The following is a 22,477-nucleotide window of genomic DNA, read 5'->3' on the forward strand; positions in this document are numbered from 1 at the left end:
AATTTCAGTGTATTTCACATTAATTTTTCCCAATACAGGAAGATGACTTTGTTAAAATAAAACCAATAAATCTAAGAACAGTACGTTTCCCAGCCATTCCTCTGCAACACGGTGAAGCAATGGTTCCGCTGCAGAAGTCTGAGAAAATGTAAACACATAAATAACATGAATAATTCATTTGTATTAAGAGGTTAAGCTGCTGGTTCAGCCTAATTGTTCTGACTCTACTATTCAGCATTCATATCCCGACAAGAAACTGCAGCTGCAGTGCCACATTTTGATAAACAAACAAGTAGACAAACACAAAGGAAGAGAATGATCTTTATTTTCTTTTTATTTACTTCAATGTACTTCTGTCCAGTCCCTTCATTGCCTTTTACACACGACATTGAAAAAAATGATTTGGACACACTTTAACAGATATCATTTCACCCTGAATGAAGTCTCTAATGGGTCCTGTACAGTACAGTCCATCACAGCTCTGTTTTTAAGGCTCTCAGAGATACTGTATACCTTTTATATTTATTATCAGTGTGAATTCTTGCAAGTCCATTGCATCTGTTGAAGATGTTTTTTTTAAGGTAACAAACACATTAAATCCCTTCAAATTAATAATTCTCAAATCTGTTATTTACCTTTGTCTTGTCACTGTGTATTGTTTTGTAAAGATTTCAGAGAGAAGTTTTGTTGCTACAACATTTTGTGTTGCTAAATGTTCAGACTGAGAAGTCTGTTCCCATTTCCGCCGCTGAAATGACAGATATGCTTCACCGGAGCGTATCGTGCAGACAACGCTCCCCCCCTCTCGAAATATTAGAGTAACAACATTTACACACACCTCTATTGAGTGTAACTGCTTATGTCTTGAGTTTGTGGACTTCAACATTTAACTGTACCGAGGAGGCGCATGGAAGCATCAGAAAACTAACACACAGAGATCGAGACAACAGACATTTCATGGCTTTGCTTTTCTGCAGGAATACATCCAGTCGCTCTGGGTTTTCAGTCCCCACATGTTTACGATTGTTGCTTCGGTCCAAAAATCAACAGAAACTGTGCCTTAAAATAGGCTTTTGATTTCCGTCCCTTGTAAATGAGTTTTACAAATGACATGATAAAAGTCTTTTGTTTGTTTTTACGAGATGCATGCTCAAGTCTTCATGATGCATCCAACTGCAGTATCTATGCCACAAAGATAAAAAAAAAACACATTGCATTGAACATGTGTTTAGAAGATGAAACCTTTAATTGTATGTTTCTTCTATCATCTCTTATATTTGTGCAAAAGCCAGGTGCTCGTTTTCATTTTCAGAAGCTTGGTCTGCATTTGATGAGCTTTTGGAAAGCCTGCTTGAAATCGTCATTGAATACCGTGTAGATGACAGGATTAATAAGCGAGTTTAGGTATCCCAGCCAGGTGAAGAGATCAAACAGCACTGAACTAAACCAGCACGTTGTGCATATAGCGTTGACGAGCGTACAGACAAAAAATGGGAGCCAGCAGACGATGAACGCACCCAGGATGATGCCCAACGTCTTGGTGGCTTTCCTCTCCCGTGCGGCACACAGACGTTTCCTCTCCAGCACGCTGTCTGCCAGCTTCACTTTCACACTATTCATGAACACGGGCGAGCCTCCTCCTCCTCCACCACCTCCTGCATTGGCAGAGTGTAGGTGTGCATCCTGGTGGGAGGCAGAATTAAGAGAACAGAGAGAGGAGCCTGCAGAGGTCTGGATGAGCTGTGCTGTGGTGAATCTCTTCCCAGACGATGGAGTCTTAAAAATGCGAGATCGTGCGGCGATGTAAATCCGTCCGTAGAGGATGATGAGAAGCACTGTGGGAACGTAGAAGGCGCCGAAGGTGGAATAAAGGGTGTACGAGATCTTTTCTGTATTTACAACACATTCTGTCAGTTCCCCCTGTGCATTGGCCTGCCGCCAGAAAAGTGGAGGCAGAGAAATAGAAATAGAGATCACCCATACCACCCCGACCATCATCCCTGCTCTGCGCATGGTGCGGTGCTTTGAGTACTCCAACGCATCTGTGATGGCCCAGTAACGGTCCAACGCAATAACACACAGGTGCAAAATGGAGGCCGTGCAGAAGGTGATATCAGATGAGAGCCAGATGTCACAAACTATCTGCCCCAGCGACCAAGTTTTGGTTACAGTGTAGACAATGCTTATTGGCATGACGAGAATAGACACTAGCAGGTCTGTGATGGCCAGAGATCCTATCAGGAAGTTGGCGGGTGTGTGGAGCTTCCTGGTCAGAAAGATGGTGGCGATGACAAAAGCGTTGGAGAGAGCAGTAGCCAGAGTGACGACGGCTAACAGGACATACAGGGAGATCTGAAGGCTGAGAAGTGTCCCCTCACTCCAAAGCGGAGCTGAAGTGTTGTTGCCGGTGACGTTGTCCATGATTTTTGTGCTCAGAGATTAGTCAGCTTCAGTCAGTGACTAATCTGACCATTTCACTTCTCCGGTATCAACTAGTTTCATGGGCGTAGTGGCAGAAAAGCCATATCCTAATTCATATTCAGCTCCAGAAATGCAGGCCATCTCTTATTTCACAAAGTGGGGAGCTGCATGTTGGAGGCTGGTGATTTGTTTCTTTCTTGTCTTTCCTGAGGTCCACATGAAGGTTTCAAATTTGAGGTTTACACATCAGCTGTCTGTCAGTGCTGTGAAGCCAAAAAAGCAGAACTACTTGATTAATATTTAATGTAGAATGGTTCTATTTATAGTCTGTTCATCCAATATCTAAACATCTACATTCTTCTCTTTTTTTCTGCAATTATACACAAGTTTTTTGAAATGTGATCATCAGCAAAGGCATTTTAATGAGGTTCTCGGGGCTAAATGTATTTTTCATAACGGCTCCTCTTCTCAGCATTGATTGTCTGTTTCAGCTGTAGCGTCCACAGGGATTACAAGGCTTAGTCAGACTTTAATCCAGCGTCCACTGAGGCATTTTATGTCCTGTGTGAAACAAATCAGAGAGAAAAAACAAGGAGAGGGGGGGGAAAAAAAGTTATTTTTTTAATACCAGTTTCTGCTCCTATATATCTTGCACATGAATACACACACATAAGCAAGCAAACTCCTTGACAAAGCTCTCACGTGTGGGACAATAAATCCACCTGAGTCACTGGTAAAGTAAAATCTGATCTGCAAAGATATGAATTTAAAAATCACGAACACCCACACATGTTCAGATTGTTGTATTTGTTTTTAGAAGCAGAGATGCAAGAAAGGACATTTTGTACTCAAGTCCTCACCTGTTTGCTTTGCTAAATTCTCCAGCTCCTTACTAATGTTTTTTGTAACTGTGGTGTCTGCTTACAAAAGTAAGAACTTTTAAATTCAGATTACTGTGAAACTGAAGCAATAGTAGAGGTATAAAGAGAAATTAACCGGTTTGCTTCCTCTCCAGAACATTATCAGAGGAAGACGAGCTGAAATGCTTCAAAGTACAGTGAAAGAAACTGGAATTAAAATGTCTTATCACCTAGAAAGCTATAGCTCTCCGTCTTTATATGAGGTTTGTTTTAATGTGTCATTAAAAAAAAGATCATGATCCCCGACCACCAAAAAATTACAGCAATGTTCCGCGAAATTTAAAGGAAGGGAAAATGTTTTTATTTTACGTGCGCTGAAAAATAAACAGAACAAAGTTTGACGACTGTAATAAGGTTTTATTGTGCGAGTATTTTACTTTCCACACATCAACATTTTTATGAAGCGATGGGAAGCTGCGAAATAAAACAAACAGTTCTGTTTGCCAGAGTAATTAAAATGTTTCCCTTTTCACATTTAGCGCATCCCTCTGCCAGTGCAACATGGGTGTCACAGCTGATTTCCGAGTGTATTTTTGTTCCTGATAAAACTGCAAATCGCCTCCATTAACTAAACCGTTGAATGACATCTGAGCTTTGGAGAGAGGTTATTGTGTTTTATAACACTTTATTAAGCAATATAAGAAAACAGACTTTTTGCTTTAGTGCGGTAATTTGCAAACACTCTGGTTCACAAATTAATTTTGTTTATGAATTGAAATTTAGCTTTTATTTGGGTATTTTAGTACCATCATTTTAATCATGTCAGTATGAACTTAGACCATATAATCTCTGACCACTGCATTCTCAGTGCTCAACAAACTGGTGAGATATTTTATCTTCCCCAGTGTTTACTCACAAGGAGTTCCTGGCTTTCATGGATGCAGTGTTGAACAAGTCCCAGTTTTTTCATATGTTTCCCGTCAAAGTTTCTTCCCAGTCAATCTCAGCTTCAGTTCCTAAAATCTGGTGCACAACAAGAACGGCTGCATTTGTAGACACAGCATTCAAACTCATCAGTGTCTCAAATCCCCAGAAGAAACATGACAGCACAAACTAAAAGGATGAAGCAGGATGTCAGGAGCTGTGATCATGAAAACATTGCAGTGAATCTGAGAAATAAAACAATATATTCTGATTGTTTCGTAACAGCTGCGCTCTGAAGCTCAAAAGAAAACGCTCTCTGTTTCTAAAAAAATTAATTGCTTTGTTTTGTGTTGAAACTCCTCAGATTTGGAGCAACATGTGGAGATGCTTTAAAAAAGGTTATATGTCATTTGCTGCCTTGTCTTCTGGGGAGTTTAGTTTTGTGTGGAAACAAAGACATTAATAAACCAAAAAAGCTGATGAGTCACTTTGTGACTTAACTGGTTGAACACTTTCACCACTTTATGTCACAGGCATCATCCAATAAGGACTGTGACTGAATCTGAAACAAGTCATTACAATATATTTTTGTATTCATTAAAACGGTAGTGATAAGATCAAAGTAATAAAAACCGAGGATGGCTTAGGCAGAGCTTCTGTACACATGACTGGCTTGCTGCAAGAAGAATTACTGGAAAAGGAAGTGCACTTGTTTGACCTGCTACTCTGCTCTATAACCAATAATTCAGAGGTAACATGTCTAAGTTTTATCAGTTCAGCTTCACCAGAGTTTCTTTTTAACTATCATGGAAATAATAACTTTGACACAATAACTATAATGTGGCTGTAGCTGGACATCTGTTCTGATTCTTTGCCAAAAAAATGTACTGTTAACCACTATAGATAAATTCCTTGGATGTAGAAGTCACCGATTCAAAGTTTCCTCATAAAACAGTATTTTTTTTTCGCCTCTGCTTTGTACTGTTTTTTGCTTACTTTGGCATTTAGGCGGCTACTGGCTCTGTCAGAGATCAGTATGTGCTGTTTGACAGCCAAGATGAGATAATTTTCCAGCCATAAAAGCCATTCAAGCAAATGTGCACTTAACATAAAAAAAAAATCACACAAACTATATTATTGTATATGCAGGTCCTTCTCAACCATTTCAGTCCAAATTTGGCAGTATGCAGAAACCTTTCTAAAGGGAAGATAATAGCATTATTATTTCTTTTCACATAATACTTTACCTCACATAGACACTGGCTGTTGTTTTCCTTCAGTGTTAGCACATGACAGGCACATGAGCAACCATAATGACCTGGGTCAGTAAAAAGATTTGTATGAAAAAGTTTTTTCACCTCATTCATGGATTTCAGAGTCAACCATTTATGTTTGGACGACCGAGTGCGTTCTTATCTTGCACACAGAACATGTGTCGCTGTAGCTTTAGCTGCTGAAGGATGAAGCATCAGCCGGCTCAGGCAGCATGACTTCTAACAGTAACGCTTCATTGCATCAGAAGAGACTGGTAAGTGTCTGTTAAGAGTGCTCAGTGTGGTATTATTGAATTCACCTCACGGTCAGCTACCAATAAGATTGTTGTGGAGAGCACCGACTTGATCTTGTTTCAAGCTGCTATCCTGTAATATGATTCCAGCGTGTAGCATTCTCCGCACGCACACACACGCGTGCATTAGCATGTTTGACGAGTAAACAGATTAAATTGTTTGGCCATCTATCAAACAGGTCAAGACCAAGGCTTATCTCCAAATGGTCTGGTCTACAGTGCAATAAGTTGATGAGATCTGTAATGGATGATCAGGAGGGAAAGATTTATCATTCGAGAACAAACTTTTGCCTAAGATGGTCTGGATGACGTTTGTGTAAAATATATTATAGGTACATCTGGCCTTGAAATTGAAGATCTAATACATGAGGTTCAGACCTCTACAGGGAGATTTATCATTCATTTCTACAGTAGCTCTGGACCACAAGAACAAACATGCACAGCAATATTTGAATTTACTTTAATAAGGGTCTGAAATGGAGCACAAATATCATCCCTGCCCAGTTGGCTCCATTGCTTTACATTCCAGTCAATACAAGTTTAAATGAATCCTTTCAAGCTTGGGCAGCGTCCAACCAGATGCTGTAGCAAGTGCAGCAGCCTGCTTGCTGGTCTGGGTGAAACAGTAATACCCTCTGAAGCCATCAGGCCCCGGCGGAGATAGGATAATTGATTTAGCTTCGAGGAGGCAGAGCCATCCGCTGTCAGCTAATGGCTGGTGTTTACTAAAGTGTGCTGTATATGGTGACATGAACGTGTTCTGTGTTTGTGTGTGTGTGGAAGTTCATGTCTATGGACAAAGAGGTTGATGAAAAGATGAATATTGAGATAAAGTAGCAGGTTGTTGCAGCTAAAAATAGCAACAGCTTAATTTGAGTTCTACCATCTCTTTTAATGTCTCTTATTGTCCTGTCCCCGCAGGGCAGATGACAGATGACCTGAGTTAATAAAAATGTTGATTGGTCCATCTAAGTCGGCTGCAGTTGTAGATGAACTGAAAAACAATCATTTCTGAGTGACAGCCATTGGTTTAAGTGTATCTGGCCTGAAATTAAAATTTGCAGACCTTCCTCCTTGGAGCAAATAATATTTTTTATTGTTGTTTTATTACGTTGATCTTCTTTTTTTGGCTGTTTCCTTTTCAGGAGCATTCACAGTGAGTAATCCTCCATCTAACTGTCCTCTGTTTTCTGTCTAACTCTAACTCCCTCCATGTCCTCTCTAGCAGCATCCATATATCTCCTCTTTGTCTTTGTCCAGGTAGCTGCATCTCTAACATCCTTCTACCAATATACCCACTGTCCCTCCTCTGCACATGTCCAAACCATCTCTGTCTGGCCTCTCTAACTTTATCTCCCAGTCCTTCAACCTGTGCTGTACCTCTGATGATCATTACCATTTCTATTTTTAACAAGCCTGACCTTTCCAGTCTAATCCCTCTTGTCTTACCAGTTGATACAAGTCCTTCTCTCTAAACTCCTCACACCGTTCTTCCTTCCTCAACTTCCACCATTTGGTCCTCTTCTCTGCCTTTACTCTTTTCCTCTTTTTCACCACAACACTCATACTACACACCACCATCCAATGCTTTCTGACAACACTGTCCCCTGTCATGACCTTATAGTCCACAATCTCCCTCAGGTTACCTCTTCTACACAGAATACAGTATACTTGCATACTCCTGTCTCTACTCTTATAGGTCACCCTGTCTTCCTCCCTCATTTGGAAATAGGGGTTGACTACAGCCATTTTCATCCGCTTGGCAAAATCCACCACCATCTCTCCTTCCTGTTTCCTTTCCTTGACATCAAACCTGCCCATCACCTCCTCACCTCCTCTGTTTCCTTCACCAACATGTCCATTCAGATCCGCTCCGATCACCACCCTCTCCTCCCTGGGAATACTCTCTATCTTCATCAAGATCCTTCCAGAATTCCAATTTACATTTTTATTCAATGCTTTCTCATAAACTATACTAGAACTGAAAAGATAACTTCTCTGGGGCATGTTTTGCTTTTACATTGTCGTTATATATGTTATTAGGCTATATTAGAAATGTTTCATCTTAAAATTTACGTGACTAAAAGAAATACACATTCTAAATTTTTTGAAACCCCCTTTTTTTTAAACAAATCCTACAATATTGGCTTCAATTAGTAATTACTGCTGCTTTGCTGAAAGAAGGAAAACTGACAATAAATGGTCTCTTTGCCAAGCAAGCACTGCTAGCTCCTTTGGCTCATTTAGCTTATTTCTAAAGTCAAAATCCAATCCACTCATTGTCTGATTATTTTATTAGAAAAATAATTTCCCCACTTTAAATGATAGATAACTGCACTAGATTGTGTGAATGAAATGGAAACTATGAAAAAGAGATTTGATATAAGATTTTGAATTGATATCCAAGCCTTTAAACACTAATGTACTAACATCAATAACAAAATGGCTTTGTAGAACAAAGGAAAGTTATTTTGAATGCCCTGCGTGTATCATTGGCCAACTGCATTTAGGTCATGCTGCCACAAGGGGAATTGCAAATGAGTTCAAATCAATTTTTATGAGATTTAAAGGTTCCTGAAATCATGTCAAGAAGCTGTTTTTGTCAAGCTACGTAGGCTGCATGTGTGCAGAGGTGTACACAACATGCAGTGTGTGCTGTTTCTGAACCACCTTACACGCTGGAAATGTAAACACAACAATCGATTCTTAACAGGTACGGAAACTTGAGGATGCTAGATGAGGTCCACAGGTTTCAGAGGATTTCTGAAAATTCGTCTCAGTGGTGGAACTTGAACTGCAGTGAGCGTGAAAGGGAGGGAAATTAACCGGTGGTAAAGTGACAGTATTAAAGTCAAACCTCTGGCCTCATTATAAAAGCTGAGAAGGATAATCTCAGCTCTTCTGTAAGCTGATAGGACGGGAACAGATTGTTGAAAACGGGACAGCTTAGCTTCTGAGCAGCAAAATCCAAAACTTTTTGTTAATGAAAGACCACCGTTTGGAAAGAGTTTTCCAGATTATATTACAGCTGTTTAAAACTGAATAAAATTAAATTTTTTGGCATCTTTTTGTGTCTTTATTTCCCAAAAAAAACATACCGTTTACGCTTTATGAAAGCATAAAGATCTTCTGCAGAGAAGGCAGCCTTCTATATTTTTAGGTTTTTTTTTCTAAATTATACACTCCTTGTTGATTAGAAAGTCCAGGACAAATCTTAATCACAAAAAAGGTCCTTTGTGAGACAGTTCAGAGATTATCCACCACAGTCAGCTGTGTGTAAAAGTGTTAGGAGGAGAGAAAAGACTTAGAATAATCCAGGATCTGATTTAAAGCTAGGGTGATGATAAGTTTCTGATCAGGAGACTTTCAGGGCTTGGTAACATAACAAAAAATAAAAATGTGGAAAGATGATTAGAATCTAACATCTGGAAATATATTTTCCCAGAGTATGAGGCTTACAAAAAAATAAAATAAATTCTTACTAGGCTTTGTGTAATTTAAGAGTGAAGTTTTGTTCCAGTGTTTAAACACAGCCAGTGTTGGGCAACATTGTGTTTCAAAAGAGCACGTATAAATTGAAGTTCAGACTAATTAAAATAGTTCACGTTCTTTGTTCACAAGTTAAAGTTCTGTAACTAAAGAGGCAGACACCACCACATGCATGTGGATGAACACACACATACACACTCTCATGCATCATGCATCAGTCTGCAGCAAGAAAATATAAGGACAAGGGAAACAGTCTGACTCACTTGTAGGAACCCATGCTGCTTTTCTAAACCTGAATCCAGTTTATTTAGTCTTTCCATGCAAACTTGTGTTATGTGTCAACTGATTGTTTAATCAGCATTTATTGTATTTGACTCTGAAGAATGTACTTTTCAACTCATTTCTGACCACTTGAAGTGTAAACTAGATTTCATCGGCCCAAACAAAATGACACGATGCGCAGAACTCATTGTCATAGATACACAATGTTTTGGTCTTTGTTTCTTCCCACCATGAGAGCAAAACTGTAACTGTGTGCTTCTTTTCTGTTACTACTAATTATATCAAATATAAGATTATGCAAAAGATAACGCTTTTGATAATGTATGAAAAATGTATAAATATAAATCATTAAGAAGTTTGTGATAAAATGTCACATTTAATCATCACTGAAGACAACAAACTGAAATCAGCTAAAGCAAAATGATCTGGATTAGGTGCACAGTCAGTACTTAATATAATGATTGTAAAAACAAACAAATACATAACATTTGTGTTTTTTTATAATTTTGTCACCAAAATGATTCCTTTATACACAAGTGTAAGGTGCACACATAGATTCAGTGACCTTTTAAATGTGGCAAAGTTAAAAATTAAACCTTTCTTAAATAATTTAGGTATGGCTACTTCATTATTTGCATCTTTTATAGTTGTAAAAAAAAAAAAAACAGGAGAGTCAGAAATGGCATTTTCACCCTTTCTTGCTCGCATAAGGCTTCACTTTTTGCACCATCTTGCCTGCACTGCTCTGTTGAGGCTTATCCACAGACTTCAGTGACTTTTAGGTCAGGATATCAGGCTCAATCCTTTAGCTCGCACCTCTTGAGGTCGACCATTGTGGAATTTGAAATATGTTGAAATTCAGCACTGTGTTAGGGTCATCTTTTTTTATCATTTTAAGCTTTTTACAGACCTTTTCTTTTCCTCAAAACTTTACCTGCATTTAATTTTCAGCAGAAATACTGAGCACATTACCAGAGACAAAAGGCATTTTAATATTAAAAATAGTTCTGAGTGAGTCAGGCGTTTGCAATGTGTTAAGAATTTTAAAAAATGTGTTTCAGTTTAGGCGTTATTTAACAAAGCATTGTAAAATTAGTATCACAGTCAGACAAAAAGCTCAAACAGAGCAGCCAATCAGAGAGATTTCTCTCAAACAAAGCTGGTTGATTCAAGTCATTAAAACTTAAATGTTTAAAAACAATGTTCCATCTTATTTCTGTGGACATAGAGAACAGCTTACACAAAGTGCTTACAATGAGCTTTTCCTTTCAAGGCACCCATACCAACCTTTGTTTTCATATAAGTCTGCAGCATGTTAACCTTTATCTTTGGCCAGATTTAATTGTTAAATAACCTGATAATGTGACATTGGTTACAATAAAACTAGAGGTGTGTGTGCAAGGACGAGACAAAAAGAGAAGAACTGAAGTAAGAACTCAGATAGATGAAGACAAATGCTTTCTTCTTGATCTTGCCTGTTTTGTTGTGTGTATGAGTCATAAAAGTAAAGAGCCAGTGGTTAATCAGATGTTTGGGAGCAACGAGCCATCCAGGAAGTAACTGAGTGTGTTTGACAGGAGCACTGAGGGTAACACAAAGTTTGATTTTGCTGTTTACAAAAACTAGCAATACAAAGAAGGGAAAGAAGTAAAAGGACGTTAAGTTTAATTAAACCCAAAGTTAGTGGTTTAAACCCAAAGAGGGAGCGCTGCAGCTCTGTGAACAGTGTGCAGCCATGGTGAGAAACTGTTCTACAGAAAGAGAAGTTCAGGTGCGACTGGTTTTAACAGAAATGCTGACCACAGAGTAGCTTGTGCAGATGTTATCAAGCCATTGTGTGCTTTATGCTAATTGCACAAAGTTCTTTGGTTTGAAGAAACAATCACATAGCTTTTATGAATATTCGCAAACCAGGCTTAAACTTTTATAAAAAAGGAGTTCAAATGCTGATTAATGAACACTTTGTTGAACTTTTCAGTCATTACTAGACAAATGCTGCATTTGTTTTGGACAAAAATATATATATTTTTGGCACTGCTGGCTTTTTTTTGATAGTTATTTAAATTTGCCTTCAAAAGGATGATGCAATGACCTATTGAATAGCAGCAGGCAGATGTAGCTTTTATAGAAACACTTTAACATAAATGTAGTGCTGCCGAGCATAAAATTGTGCAAAGCTGTTTGTAAATAAGACGAGAAGAAACTGATATCTTGACATCAAATACTAAAAGATGGTGTTGCAAATGACTGTAGCTCTTATTGCCTGAAAAGAGGAAAGCATATACATTTCACACCTTAAAAATGTGTTTTACAAAGTATTGCACACTGCAGATACAACCACTGCAAGCTGGGTGGTTGCACTGGTACCCTGCAGTCTAGTTTTATTCAAAACAAGTCACTGAACGGAACAAATCTATAGGAACCATCCATAAATTAGCAAGAGGATGACATGAACCTGACATGTTGCTAATTGGCCTGTAAAAAGAAATCAAAATGTCTGATTCAGAGTCTGATGTGATTTAGGCGAAAATTCTTTTCATATTATTGATGTTGTAATTTGTAGATGGTCCACATCCCCTTGTCTCACCCGAGGTGTTGTGTTTGTGTCTCTTTCCCCATCTATACCGAAAACATAACTAAACACAACACCTGCTGCACATAAAGACCAATGGGATTGTAAACCCGTGTGTAGGCTTTCCTAAACGGAGTGAAAGAACAACCTGAAATCTTTAGTTTGACTCTTGACCTCTATGAGCTGTTGTGTTTCGCAGAAGTGTAACTAAACAGAAATTAACCTGCAAAGATGACTTTGTTGTCTGTATGAGGCAAAAAATAATACTGTGATTGTTTCAGTAGTGCTATTCTTTTTTGAGCATTAAAAAAGAAGGTTTGCATAACATAATTACAGCTCTTATGCTCTTTCTGATACACAGAGCACTGTTGTATAAAACAAACAAAACAAGAAAATTGCCCACTGAGCCTAAAACTTCTATTTGTCCTTTAAGTGCTGTGTTTTCCAATCCTCTGACATTTTGTCTTTACAGGCTTTCAGGCAGCAAATTACAGCCTCTTGGATAATGTGAGACAACCACCTCCCTCGACTGCCTTTAAGTAATGGAAACACAGGCATCTTTCAGCAGGCAGTCAATCCCTAAATATTGACCACTAATGGCCCGGACAGCTGCGGCTGTGAAAGGGAGGAATACCAGCATGCATAAACTCCGACATGACCCCTGCTGTCACTTTAATTGCCAAATTGTCATGATCCATGATAACAACTTTCATCTGGAGGGCCCATTCTTTGAACAGAGCTCTAATTATATGAACTGCCTGACTGCAGATTACTTAGAGGTTGAGGGACACTGCAAAAAATAAAAAAGAGTTGATATGTTAAAGAGGGAAATTGCAAAAAAAAGGGTGAAGGAAAGTGTTTGGTGAATGGAGGGAGAGAAAAAATGACAAAGGCACGAACAAATCATCCTGAATAACAAACAAAGCATCAATTACCATTGCCACGAGACAACACGATGTGGTGGCTTGTCCCCTCTGGTGGAACAACAGTGTGAAAAATGCTGAATAAAAAGGGAGAAAGGAGAGCTTGACATTGTACTTTGAGAGTGACAAACTGATTTCTCACAGAGAAGCCGATTCCTCGGGAAGATTCCTGTTTTAAATCCAATAACAGGCACACAGATGCTGCCACAGTTTACTAAATTACTCTAATTGCAGTCTCGAGAGAAAGCACAGCAGTAGAAGCACTGTTTATCTGATAAAAGAAGCAAAACACAACCTTCAGACAGAGACGGTTGAAGGAAGGTAACATGAGAATATGTGTGCACATCCATGTGGAGCTAAATCTCTTGCATTATAATTGATTCCTGCAAACAATATTTTATTTTCAGATTTAAAACGGAAGTCCATAATATGCTTTTGGAGTTGTACTTTTTAGTATACACAGCAATTTGGTGCATGCCTTGCACCAAATTGTAAAATCTCCACTGCAGGAGTGATTCTTTCCAGCTAAACATTTCCCAATCACAGAGTGCCAAATACCGCTGCTGCCAGCTGAGAAGAGTTGGATCCAACAGATGGCTTTTGACCAAAGATACTGGAAAACAGCCAAAATCTAACAAAGACCAATAATCACTTTGAACAACCTTGACAGAACGGGGAAAGAGAGAGAGAGAAAGAGTGCACATGCAACACAAATGGTAGTAAATGGTAGTCGATAAAAAATGAAAACTCAAAACTGTAAAGACTAATGAGCATTGATAAGGCCCGAGTGGTAATCAGCAGGCAAAACCGCAAACCCAGGCAGAAATAAAATTAACAATGCAATGCACAATGCAAACGTATTAAAAATTAAAGCAGGAAATGTAAGAGAGCCTAAATGCTGAGCATCAAAAACCGAACTCAACAAAGAAAGTTGCAGCTGAAGTGACTCGTGGCCTTGACACAGATCCACTTAGAGAGACTGGCTCCTCTCGCGTCCCTTTAGCGGTTCAGGTCACAGTTGCTACTACGAACAGTACAAGTCTGTCTCATAGAGAGCTTTGCTGAGAAAGAAGAGAAAAACTCCCATTAAGTCCATGTTTTGAAGTAAAAGCTCAAAGAAAAAAAAAATCCAAGATGCATCTGAACCCAAAGAAGGGGTCACTGCTTCAGGACAAGACTAACATTAGGCTTCTTCTTTTTTTTTTTTTTCGCGAAGTAAAGTTTTAAGTGTTATTTGTACTGCAGAGCTTATTGTTGTTTTCTAAAATAATTCCTTGTTATTTATATCAGCTTTTAATGAATGACAGGTCATAAAAAAGAAGCTCATGGGCGTCCAGATTAGGCTTGTGGCCATGCTTGTTATTCACTGTTTGTTTTAGAGATATAAAGTATGTAAATTCTTCTTTTCTTCTTTGATTAAAGCTATTTTTTGAATCATTTCTATGCTTCCTTTTTATGCGTTTGGAGATTGCCCAGCTATGTTCTGCCAATCTTTGCTTCTCAAAGAATCAGTTTTTGTATCAAATTAAAATTACAGCGATCCACTGACATCCTATTCGAAAGAGCTCCTTTTAAAAAGCCAGTCATTTTCATTGAATATGATATTTGCAAACATCTTTAGAGAATAACAGAATATACAAATTGGAGAGATTTAACACAGCATTTTGCCTGCCATTAATTGTACATTTCAGGTCAAATGAAGCAACCATTTATAGACTGGTTTTAGGTCAAACTTTAGCTCATATAACCACACTGACTTAAACACGTTAGAGTGCTGCAGCACCCATAACGTATGCACACCCAAACTTTGTCAACACTAGCGAAAGCTCTTACTTTAGCCCAAACATCTCCTCATCTCAAGCACTTCTCTGATAAGCTCGTTTCCTGTCTTTTGTTTTCGCTAATATGCTTATGATGCAAAAACAACGGCACAACTTGTGCACACTCGTGGCCATATTTTGAACAGTTTAGAAATAAATGCCTGATAGATAGCACACAGTGTGGTAGATAGATAAATCCTCAAATAAAACACAACAAAATCCACTTGAAGCACACCATTCATCTTAGCAGCTTGAGCTATGAAAGTGGCAATAAGCCCTTAAGGCGGGAATCACAGGGGAGCAAGTGAGTTTGGATTTGGATTCCCCTTCCTGTGCCTTGCAGTTGTTTGGTCACCGGCTGCTATCTCCTCCAGCCAGCACACACAGATCCCAGCAGGAATGTCTTTCCACAGGTTTGTCAGAGCCAGAGCCCAGGGATGCTGCGGCTTTCCAAAGCATAACACAACACAAAGAATGCATATTTCTGCCCTTTGTTTACTTAGTCAAACATGAGACATTTATCATTTTAGCCACAAGGCATTTTCAAAGTACCACTAATGTGCAGCTGAAAAAGAGCAGCTTCACCCTCCATACAAACATGAAGCTTGATTCGAACAGAAAATCATCACAACGCGTTTTCAGCACTTTTGTTTGGTAAGATTACTTGTTAAGTGTGATACCTATTAAAACTGAGTTTTCTGCTTTGCAGTATTTTTTCTTGGAAGGTAAGTTTTAGACTATATGTGGCTTATTGAAATTCTTGTTTCAGATGCTCTATCACCACCTCTAAAGCAAGTGTGTAACGCTAAATATATCTCATGAAAGAAACTCAACAAAAAGACTAAATATGTAAATTTCAAAACATCTACATAAACTTCAACTGACTTTCTTTATTTATTTATTTTCTTATAGGAAAAAAATAACTGTATATGCTTGCTGTTTATGAACTTAGAATCATATATGCTATGCAGTTTTTTTTATTTAGTTTTTTTCAGGCAATAAAACTAAAACTAAAACTAAAACGTTGCTAATAAGTGAAATAAACCAGAAAATAATCAGATTACAAACAATCTCATCAACCCGTGGCATTATTTCTGTCCTTTTACGACTTGAATTTTAACAATTATTGCAAAAAATATGTTTTTATTTATTATTTTAAATTTAATTTTGAATCCTGAAAAATCTCCTCAAAGAAGGACCCAAAACTTAATGACTTCAGGTGTTAATCTGAACTTTGTGAATGAGTGTGCTGAAAAGTTTGGAATTTCTTTTTCTTCTTTTTTTTTGTCTGCCAATAATCAGGTCTTTCTCGTGTCAGCAGTTTAGTCCAAACAAAGGGTAAAGAGAACAGTTTCAGGGTTTATCCTTCTCTTTGTACTTCCAGTTTCTCCAAATCGTTATTGACAGAACTCTGATGGTGGAGCAATCACCGTGTGAATAATGCTTCCTCTGCTCCTTCAAAGAGTTGCTGCATTCTCGGAAAAGAGGGTTTTACAGCTCAACTCATTTTTACAGAAAAAGCCTCTCCGTCTGCTCTGCAGAAGCTGCTATCAGCCAAATCATGAATTGCATGGTAGTGTAAACAGCTGAACGAACAGATGAGCAGAGCGTTAAAGTATCTGTAGCGTTTTTGGTGTCTCTGCTGTATTATATCTTGTTCTGTAAAAGTGACATGCTAGGACAACACAGTTTATGTTAAGTAATGACAAATAATAAATTGTGGAGCAAACCTGCAACTGAGCAACAGATCTGCTTCTTGTTCCCCCAGTTTCCGTCCAACACAAGTTACCTCCACATCTCACACCCATGAAATTCCTGTTGTGAGCTGCCAAATCCAAGCGAACATGCAGTACTTTACGCCGACTGTGTTATTCAAATCTGTCGTCCTGCTTGTGAATTACAGTAGGAGGAGGGACAAGCCGCTCTATTTGATGTTCATGTAAAGTAAGTCCAGATTTGGCTGTTTGTGAAGCCTTGTTGTTTCGCGCTGCTGTTGCTACTCCTTTCGGGGTTTTTTTTTTTCCAAAGCAGGTTTATGCGGAGGCTTCAGTGGCGGCCCGAGCATATTTATCTCTCCAAACTGTCTGTAATTTTAAGCAGGCATTAGATAGGAATCCTTTATTTGCTGCTGGGGGCTGAATTGATTAGCTCAATCGACGCCTCTTGATTTACAATTTACATTTGAAGCTGGCAAATTTTGATTCAGAAATTGAGTTGGCTGTATTATGACTCAGACTAATGCTGTGTTAACTGCAGCATCACTTGTCTGCACCACCTCCCTGTTCCACATTTGACTAATTTAATTTAATCAGTTTTCTGCAATGAGCATTGACTGAATGTCAACTTTCTGCTTCTATTTACCATTTCCATGATCATTTATGGATCAGACGGCAACTTTAAATGCACACTTACTGTCCTGAGTAGTGAATGATAGAACATCAGCATGAGCAAGGAAGAGCCACAAAAGCTAATTTTAACACAAAGAGGGCAAAAAGTGAAAACATGCTTCTGCATTCATTCGGCAGACTTTCTCCACTGAAGCATGAGTAGAGGTCAAATCTGTGGAATAATCTGCTGTGAGCTGCTCTTGTTTGTGTTGGAGATCTTGTTGGTGTGGAACCAAAGGGAAAAAAATAGAAGATAGAAGTCACAAAGAACTTTGCTTTTAAGGTGAAGTTAATCTGTTGAATAATTTTATGATTTTCCTTTCTTGTTTGTGTTTTTTACCCAATCTACTTCACTATAAATAATCTTTTACGCTTCATCCTCTTTGTTACAAAGTCTATTGTTGTTGACCCATTTTGGCTTGTAACCAATCAAATTTTAACCTATGTGCAGCATCATTTTCAATATTTTTGCAGCAATAGCTACTCAGAGGGTTGCATGTAAGTTTGTGTGCTTTGATTGAATACCCATAATTACTCACTCTGCATAGGATCCAGATGGATACTTTAGTTTTAATGTCCCATGTTTTAGAAGAAACTCTTAAACATTTGCCTAGTTTAGAGTGCAGGCAGATATTAATGCAAACTGGTCCCAGCCTCTTTCTCTCCTGCTCAGCTGCAGCATCTTACATCTACTCAGCTCAAGAGTACGAAAAATATTCTCTTACACAACGGCAGCCTGAAATTTTAGGCTTAATCAGCCATACATATAAGAAGTACCGGCTTTTATCAGGATAAATATAAACGATCCTACTAGAACACTGCAGTCATTGATCATTGATCATTCAGTCAGTCACATACAGGTCACTTTTGTTTTAATGTTGCTCACTTTTCATTCAGACATGTTGCAAAACAACAAAACAACAAACATGGTACATGCATGTAACTGGACACTAAATTCAGTTATAAAATAAAACTTTATAGAGTCACAGTTTTCACATATCCTGTTATATTGTTACAGTAATTCATATCAGCATCTTAGCATGCATTATTTTAATAAAACATAATCACAGTGCATGGATGCTGCTGGAACTGTTCATATTTACTGGACAGCCACTGTTAGAATAGCGAGGATTTACTTGCTTGAACGACATCAACTCAAGGAAATGTCAACTTGCCCTTAAATTCCCATCAAGCTTAGAAACAGTGCAACGAGGAGGGTGTGTGTGTGTGTGTACCTGTTAGCATAATATCTTATAAACCACTGGATAGATTTTAATGTAATTCTCAGAAAGTGATTATTGGATGTACGTCTACAACTGACTGACATTGGGAGTCAGCCTGATTCAAGATGACAGCTAATTCACCTTAGCAAACACAGAAATAGCTATCACTTTGAAATTCTACAGGTATTGAGCTACAGCTTGTCTGATGTAGTCATTCCTGGCATGCAATGTGATGGGCAAAATGCATTCCTTCCCTGACTGCTGTTATTTATTTATTTATTTATTAGCACAATCAGTTGGATTCCTGTAAACAGCTGATCATGTATCACACTAACACACTGCAGCTGTGCATAATTGTTTGTTAATGTGACGGCCGGATTGATGGCGATATGTTACTTGGTCTAATCTAGTCAGATTGCCACTGCAACAAGAAAAACCACCAAGCAAATAATTCAGACAAAAGACAAACGCGCTCACAAGCTGTTGAGTCAAAGAGCGGCATTATATGAAGGATTTGTAAAAGAGACGGCAAGAGGGAGGTTTTAAGAATGAGATTTGGGGAGTCCACTGTATCGCTGTTTTATGAAGTCCAGAATCGCTGTGGATCCAACCCATATGTTACTTGTTGTGACTTGTTGGTTTTGCAAATTTTTTTTTATTGTTTTTAAAATATTTGACTTTATTTGCAAACATTTTCCTCAAAGAAATACAGTGAGATCTCCTCACTTCCTTCAAAAACATTGTTCTTTTTTAAATCCGCTTCAGCATCTTGATTTATTTTGGCTTTTTTGACACTTTTAGCTTTTAGTTAGCCTTTTACTATGTTTACCTTTTAGCTAACCTTTTGCTACTTTTAGCTGATATTTGCTACTTTTAGCTAGTCTTCTGCTACTTTTACCTTCTAACTAGTCTTTTGATACTTTTAGCTGGCGTTTTAGCTTGTAGCTAACCTTTTGTTGCTTTTAGCCTTTAGCTTCCCTTTAGGTTCAATTAGCTTTTAGCTAGCAGTTGGGTACTTTTGGCTATTAGCCAGAGTTTTTCCCTTTGTTTAGCTTTTAAGTTCTGCTTGTTTTAGCTTTAATAGCTCAGTTCGAACTTCCTCAGCAAATTTCAGATGTCATCCTATTTCACAATGACTTTTTACAGAAAATGCAATTTCTCTAGTTTTCAATATATTCTAAAGTGGTTTTATTATATAATCCTAATTTTTAACATCACTTCACTAAATAATACCAAGAGAGCTCCAGTATGGAGTAAGGATTCCACATTTATCTTAATACTCTATAAGTCAAAAAATAAAAAATAAAACAGGTTTCAGGCGAGTGACTGGTTGACAGATCCATCTCTCCTCTTTTCATCTCATCTCTTTTCTTTTCCAGCTCTTTGATTCCCCACATGTAAAGGCATATTTTTAGAGTTTATCCTTCTACAACCAGTCAGTAATCTGTACATAATAATAATTAAAACAGAATTTTACACTTTCCACGATTAGCTACAAATAAGTCATTTTCACAATCTGCTCTGTCATGGCCGAGATGAGAGAGAAATCTACAGTATTTCCATATTCGGCTTTATCATAAACGTTAAAATATTGCAGAGTTTTTCATTTAGTATCATTAATAAGCAGGGAGTGGATATGAGCAACATTTCTGTCATGTTAATGAGTCGCCAATTCAATTCCCTTTATACAGATCAATTCTTGTAGCTAAGGTGTGTGTGTGTGTGAGTGTGTGCAGCAGCTGAGTGAGAGAGGACAGCAGAGAAAAGGGCTTCAATGTGAGAGCGAGAGTAGAAAGTCCAAATGCGTGTGAGTCTTACAACCAAATGGAAGGACATTGTGTGCTGAAAGGTGCTTTCCATCAAAGTGCTGTGGGTTCTCCTCATTCATTTTGCTTGATATCTCTCACATCAGTCAGCTACTTAAAGCTAAAACACAGCACTCTCTCGGAGGAGAGACACCAGTGAGGGTTTCTGAAAAGCTTGAGAGCACAGACGACAGAATCATTTTTTTTTTCCCAGCCTGAAATGGACTGCTCACCTCTTCTTTTCAGTAGACAAAAGAAGAATCTTCACATTACACTGAAATATATACCAATTTGATTTTCCAGAGATGCTCTCTACAAATATGCAGTTTTAAGATATTAAAAGTAAAAGGTGTCACGCTGAATAAAGAATGTTCTTTGAATGTCTCCATCCAGCCAAGTGTGTCAGACTCATACAATCAGCCTGCAACTTGTTTCTCCTCCCCTGCATGTGTTTAATGAATTCAGCTGCAGATGATACAGCTGTACTGAAGGTTTCATCTCACCATCTTCTTCACCGCAACCTTTTAAATAAGCCTGTTCTGCTCTGTATTGTTGAATGTAATGATACACAAACCAGACATATTCGAAAGTCTTAAATCTGACCTTTTTTTCTGCTGGAGAAGTTCCTTAATTCTTCCATTAGGTGTGCAAACTTTTCCAAGGTAAATTGCAACCAGGGAACAAACTAGGATTCCTTGTTTTAAAACTTTAAGTCCAGAAATCTTCTCTTTCTACAGCCTTTAAACCAGTTTTGACACATTGACTCACTGAGCAGGTATAAACAACAAGCCTTTCCCCTTTTATTCCCCCCATGTCCCACTCATGTTCTTATATGATGCTGGTTTTTATGTATTTAATATTCTATATGGTGGGTGTAGCCTGTAGTGGGCTTATAAATCCGTGTTTATAACATCTTCTTTCACATAAACCCTGTCACTAAAATGAACCATTTGACACTCAGTGACCCTATCACACTCCATTTCATCCTGTGTGCGCACTTAGTCTTAGAACTCTCTGCAGAGCTGCTTCAGCTTTCTAACAAATTCGAGGTTTGTTGTCTTTTTGAAGCTATGTTTTTGCTTTTATTGATCCTCTCTTGTAAACAAAACGACGAGCCTGTTCTGTTCTGCGCACTCGGTCCATGCGTAATGGTCAGCAGTTTGCGCTTCGTGGATGTGAGGAGAGAAATGAAACGTGTGTTCGACTTACTCTGATTGATTTCCTCGTTTTTGTAGACAATCTTCTCCCCTTCTCCTTCTCCATGATTTAACAAAAACAAAACAAACAAACAAACAAAAAAAAACGGAACTCAAAACAGAGCAGGAATCCATGCAGCGGCGCCCGTTCGTTTACGCACGTCCAGCGCATATAAACGGAATGAATATTTGGTCACATTGAAACCGTAACGGGTTCTGCAGATGTTCCAGCTGTTCTTCAAGTGATCAGATGGCGTCACATCTCATAAAAAAGGGCAGACCAAGTGCTAACACTGTTCTCTCGGACCGCTGAGCAGTTGCCCCGCAAACTTGAGCGAATCGAAAGTCGCAGCTTATTGCAATGCGCCGCTTGTTGTGGGATGTCTCCAGCTGGAACTCCACCCGCGTGGAAGGAACACGAGGCTTTCCCCCCACCCCAGTCCTGATCCACTCTGTGATTTATTAAAGAGACTCGAACAAGAAGCGTTTGGATTTGAGTGTCTGGTTTGGTTTTGGGAACATGACAGATCAAACTCTGCCTGACCGCTCCGCAATTTCCTGAACGCACACAAACATCAGGGAGAATATGGGATGCCTTAAGGTTCAGTGATCCTCGGAGTTTAACACAGTAACACAATCCATTTTCAGTGTTTCTGCACAATCAAATAAAACGTTTAACATCAAAATTAACATTATTTACATTAAGCCATTTATTTTCTGTTAAACATATTCCATACACAAAATGCCAGAACACATTTTTTAATAATAAATGTAAACATAATTGTTGAAAAGTGCTTATATTCAAAAACATAAACTAGTTTTTAAGCACTTTCTAAAAGGACATTTCCCCCTTATATTCTTTCTTCCATATAATAAAACAAAAGTAAATGTTAAATGTATATTTTGGTTTGATTTTGTTGATATTTGATCTTTTTATTTGGTTAATGCTTATATATATTTAGCTTATATGCCATCTTGTCTGGGAACCTGTTTAGGAAGAGAAAATAT

The 22,477-nt window shown here is 38.3% G+C and overlaps 1 protein-coding gene across 1 annotated transcript; it reads right to left on the reverse strand.

Moving 5' to 3' along the window:
• Positions 1-635: 635 nt before the first annotated feature.
• On the reverse strand, positions 636-21,825 carry htr1d (5-hydroxytryptamine (serotonin) receptor 1D, G protein-coupled). The gene is made up of 2 exons (XM_017411441.3): positions 21,483-21,825; positions 636-2,982 (listed from the first exon to the last, which is right to left on the reverse strand). Exon 2 carries the CDS (start codon positions 2,419-2,421, stop codon positions 1,309-1,311), a length of 1,113 nt encoding a protein of 370 aa, XP_017266930.1. The 5' UTR covers positions 2,422-2,982; positions 21,483-21,825; the 3' UTR covers positions 636-1,308.
• Between the last annotated feature and the right edge of the window lie 652 nt (positions 21,826-22,477).

This window comes from Kryptolebias marmoratus, linkage group LG10 (assembly GCF_001649575.2).
Source record: "Kryptolebias marmoratus isolate JLee-2015 linkage group LG10, ASM164957v2, whole genome shotgun sequence".
Taxonomy (NCBI): domain Eukaryota; kingdom Metazoa; phylum Chordata; class Actinopteri; order Cyprinodontiformes; family Rivulidae; genus Kryptolebias; species Kryptolebias marmoratus.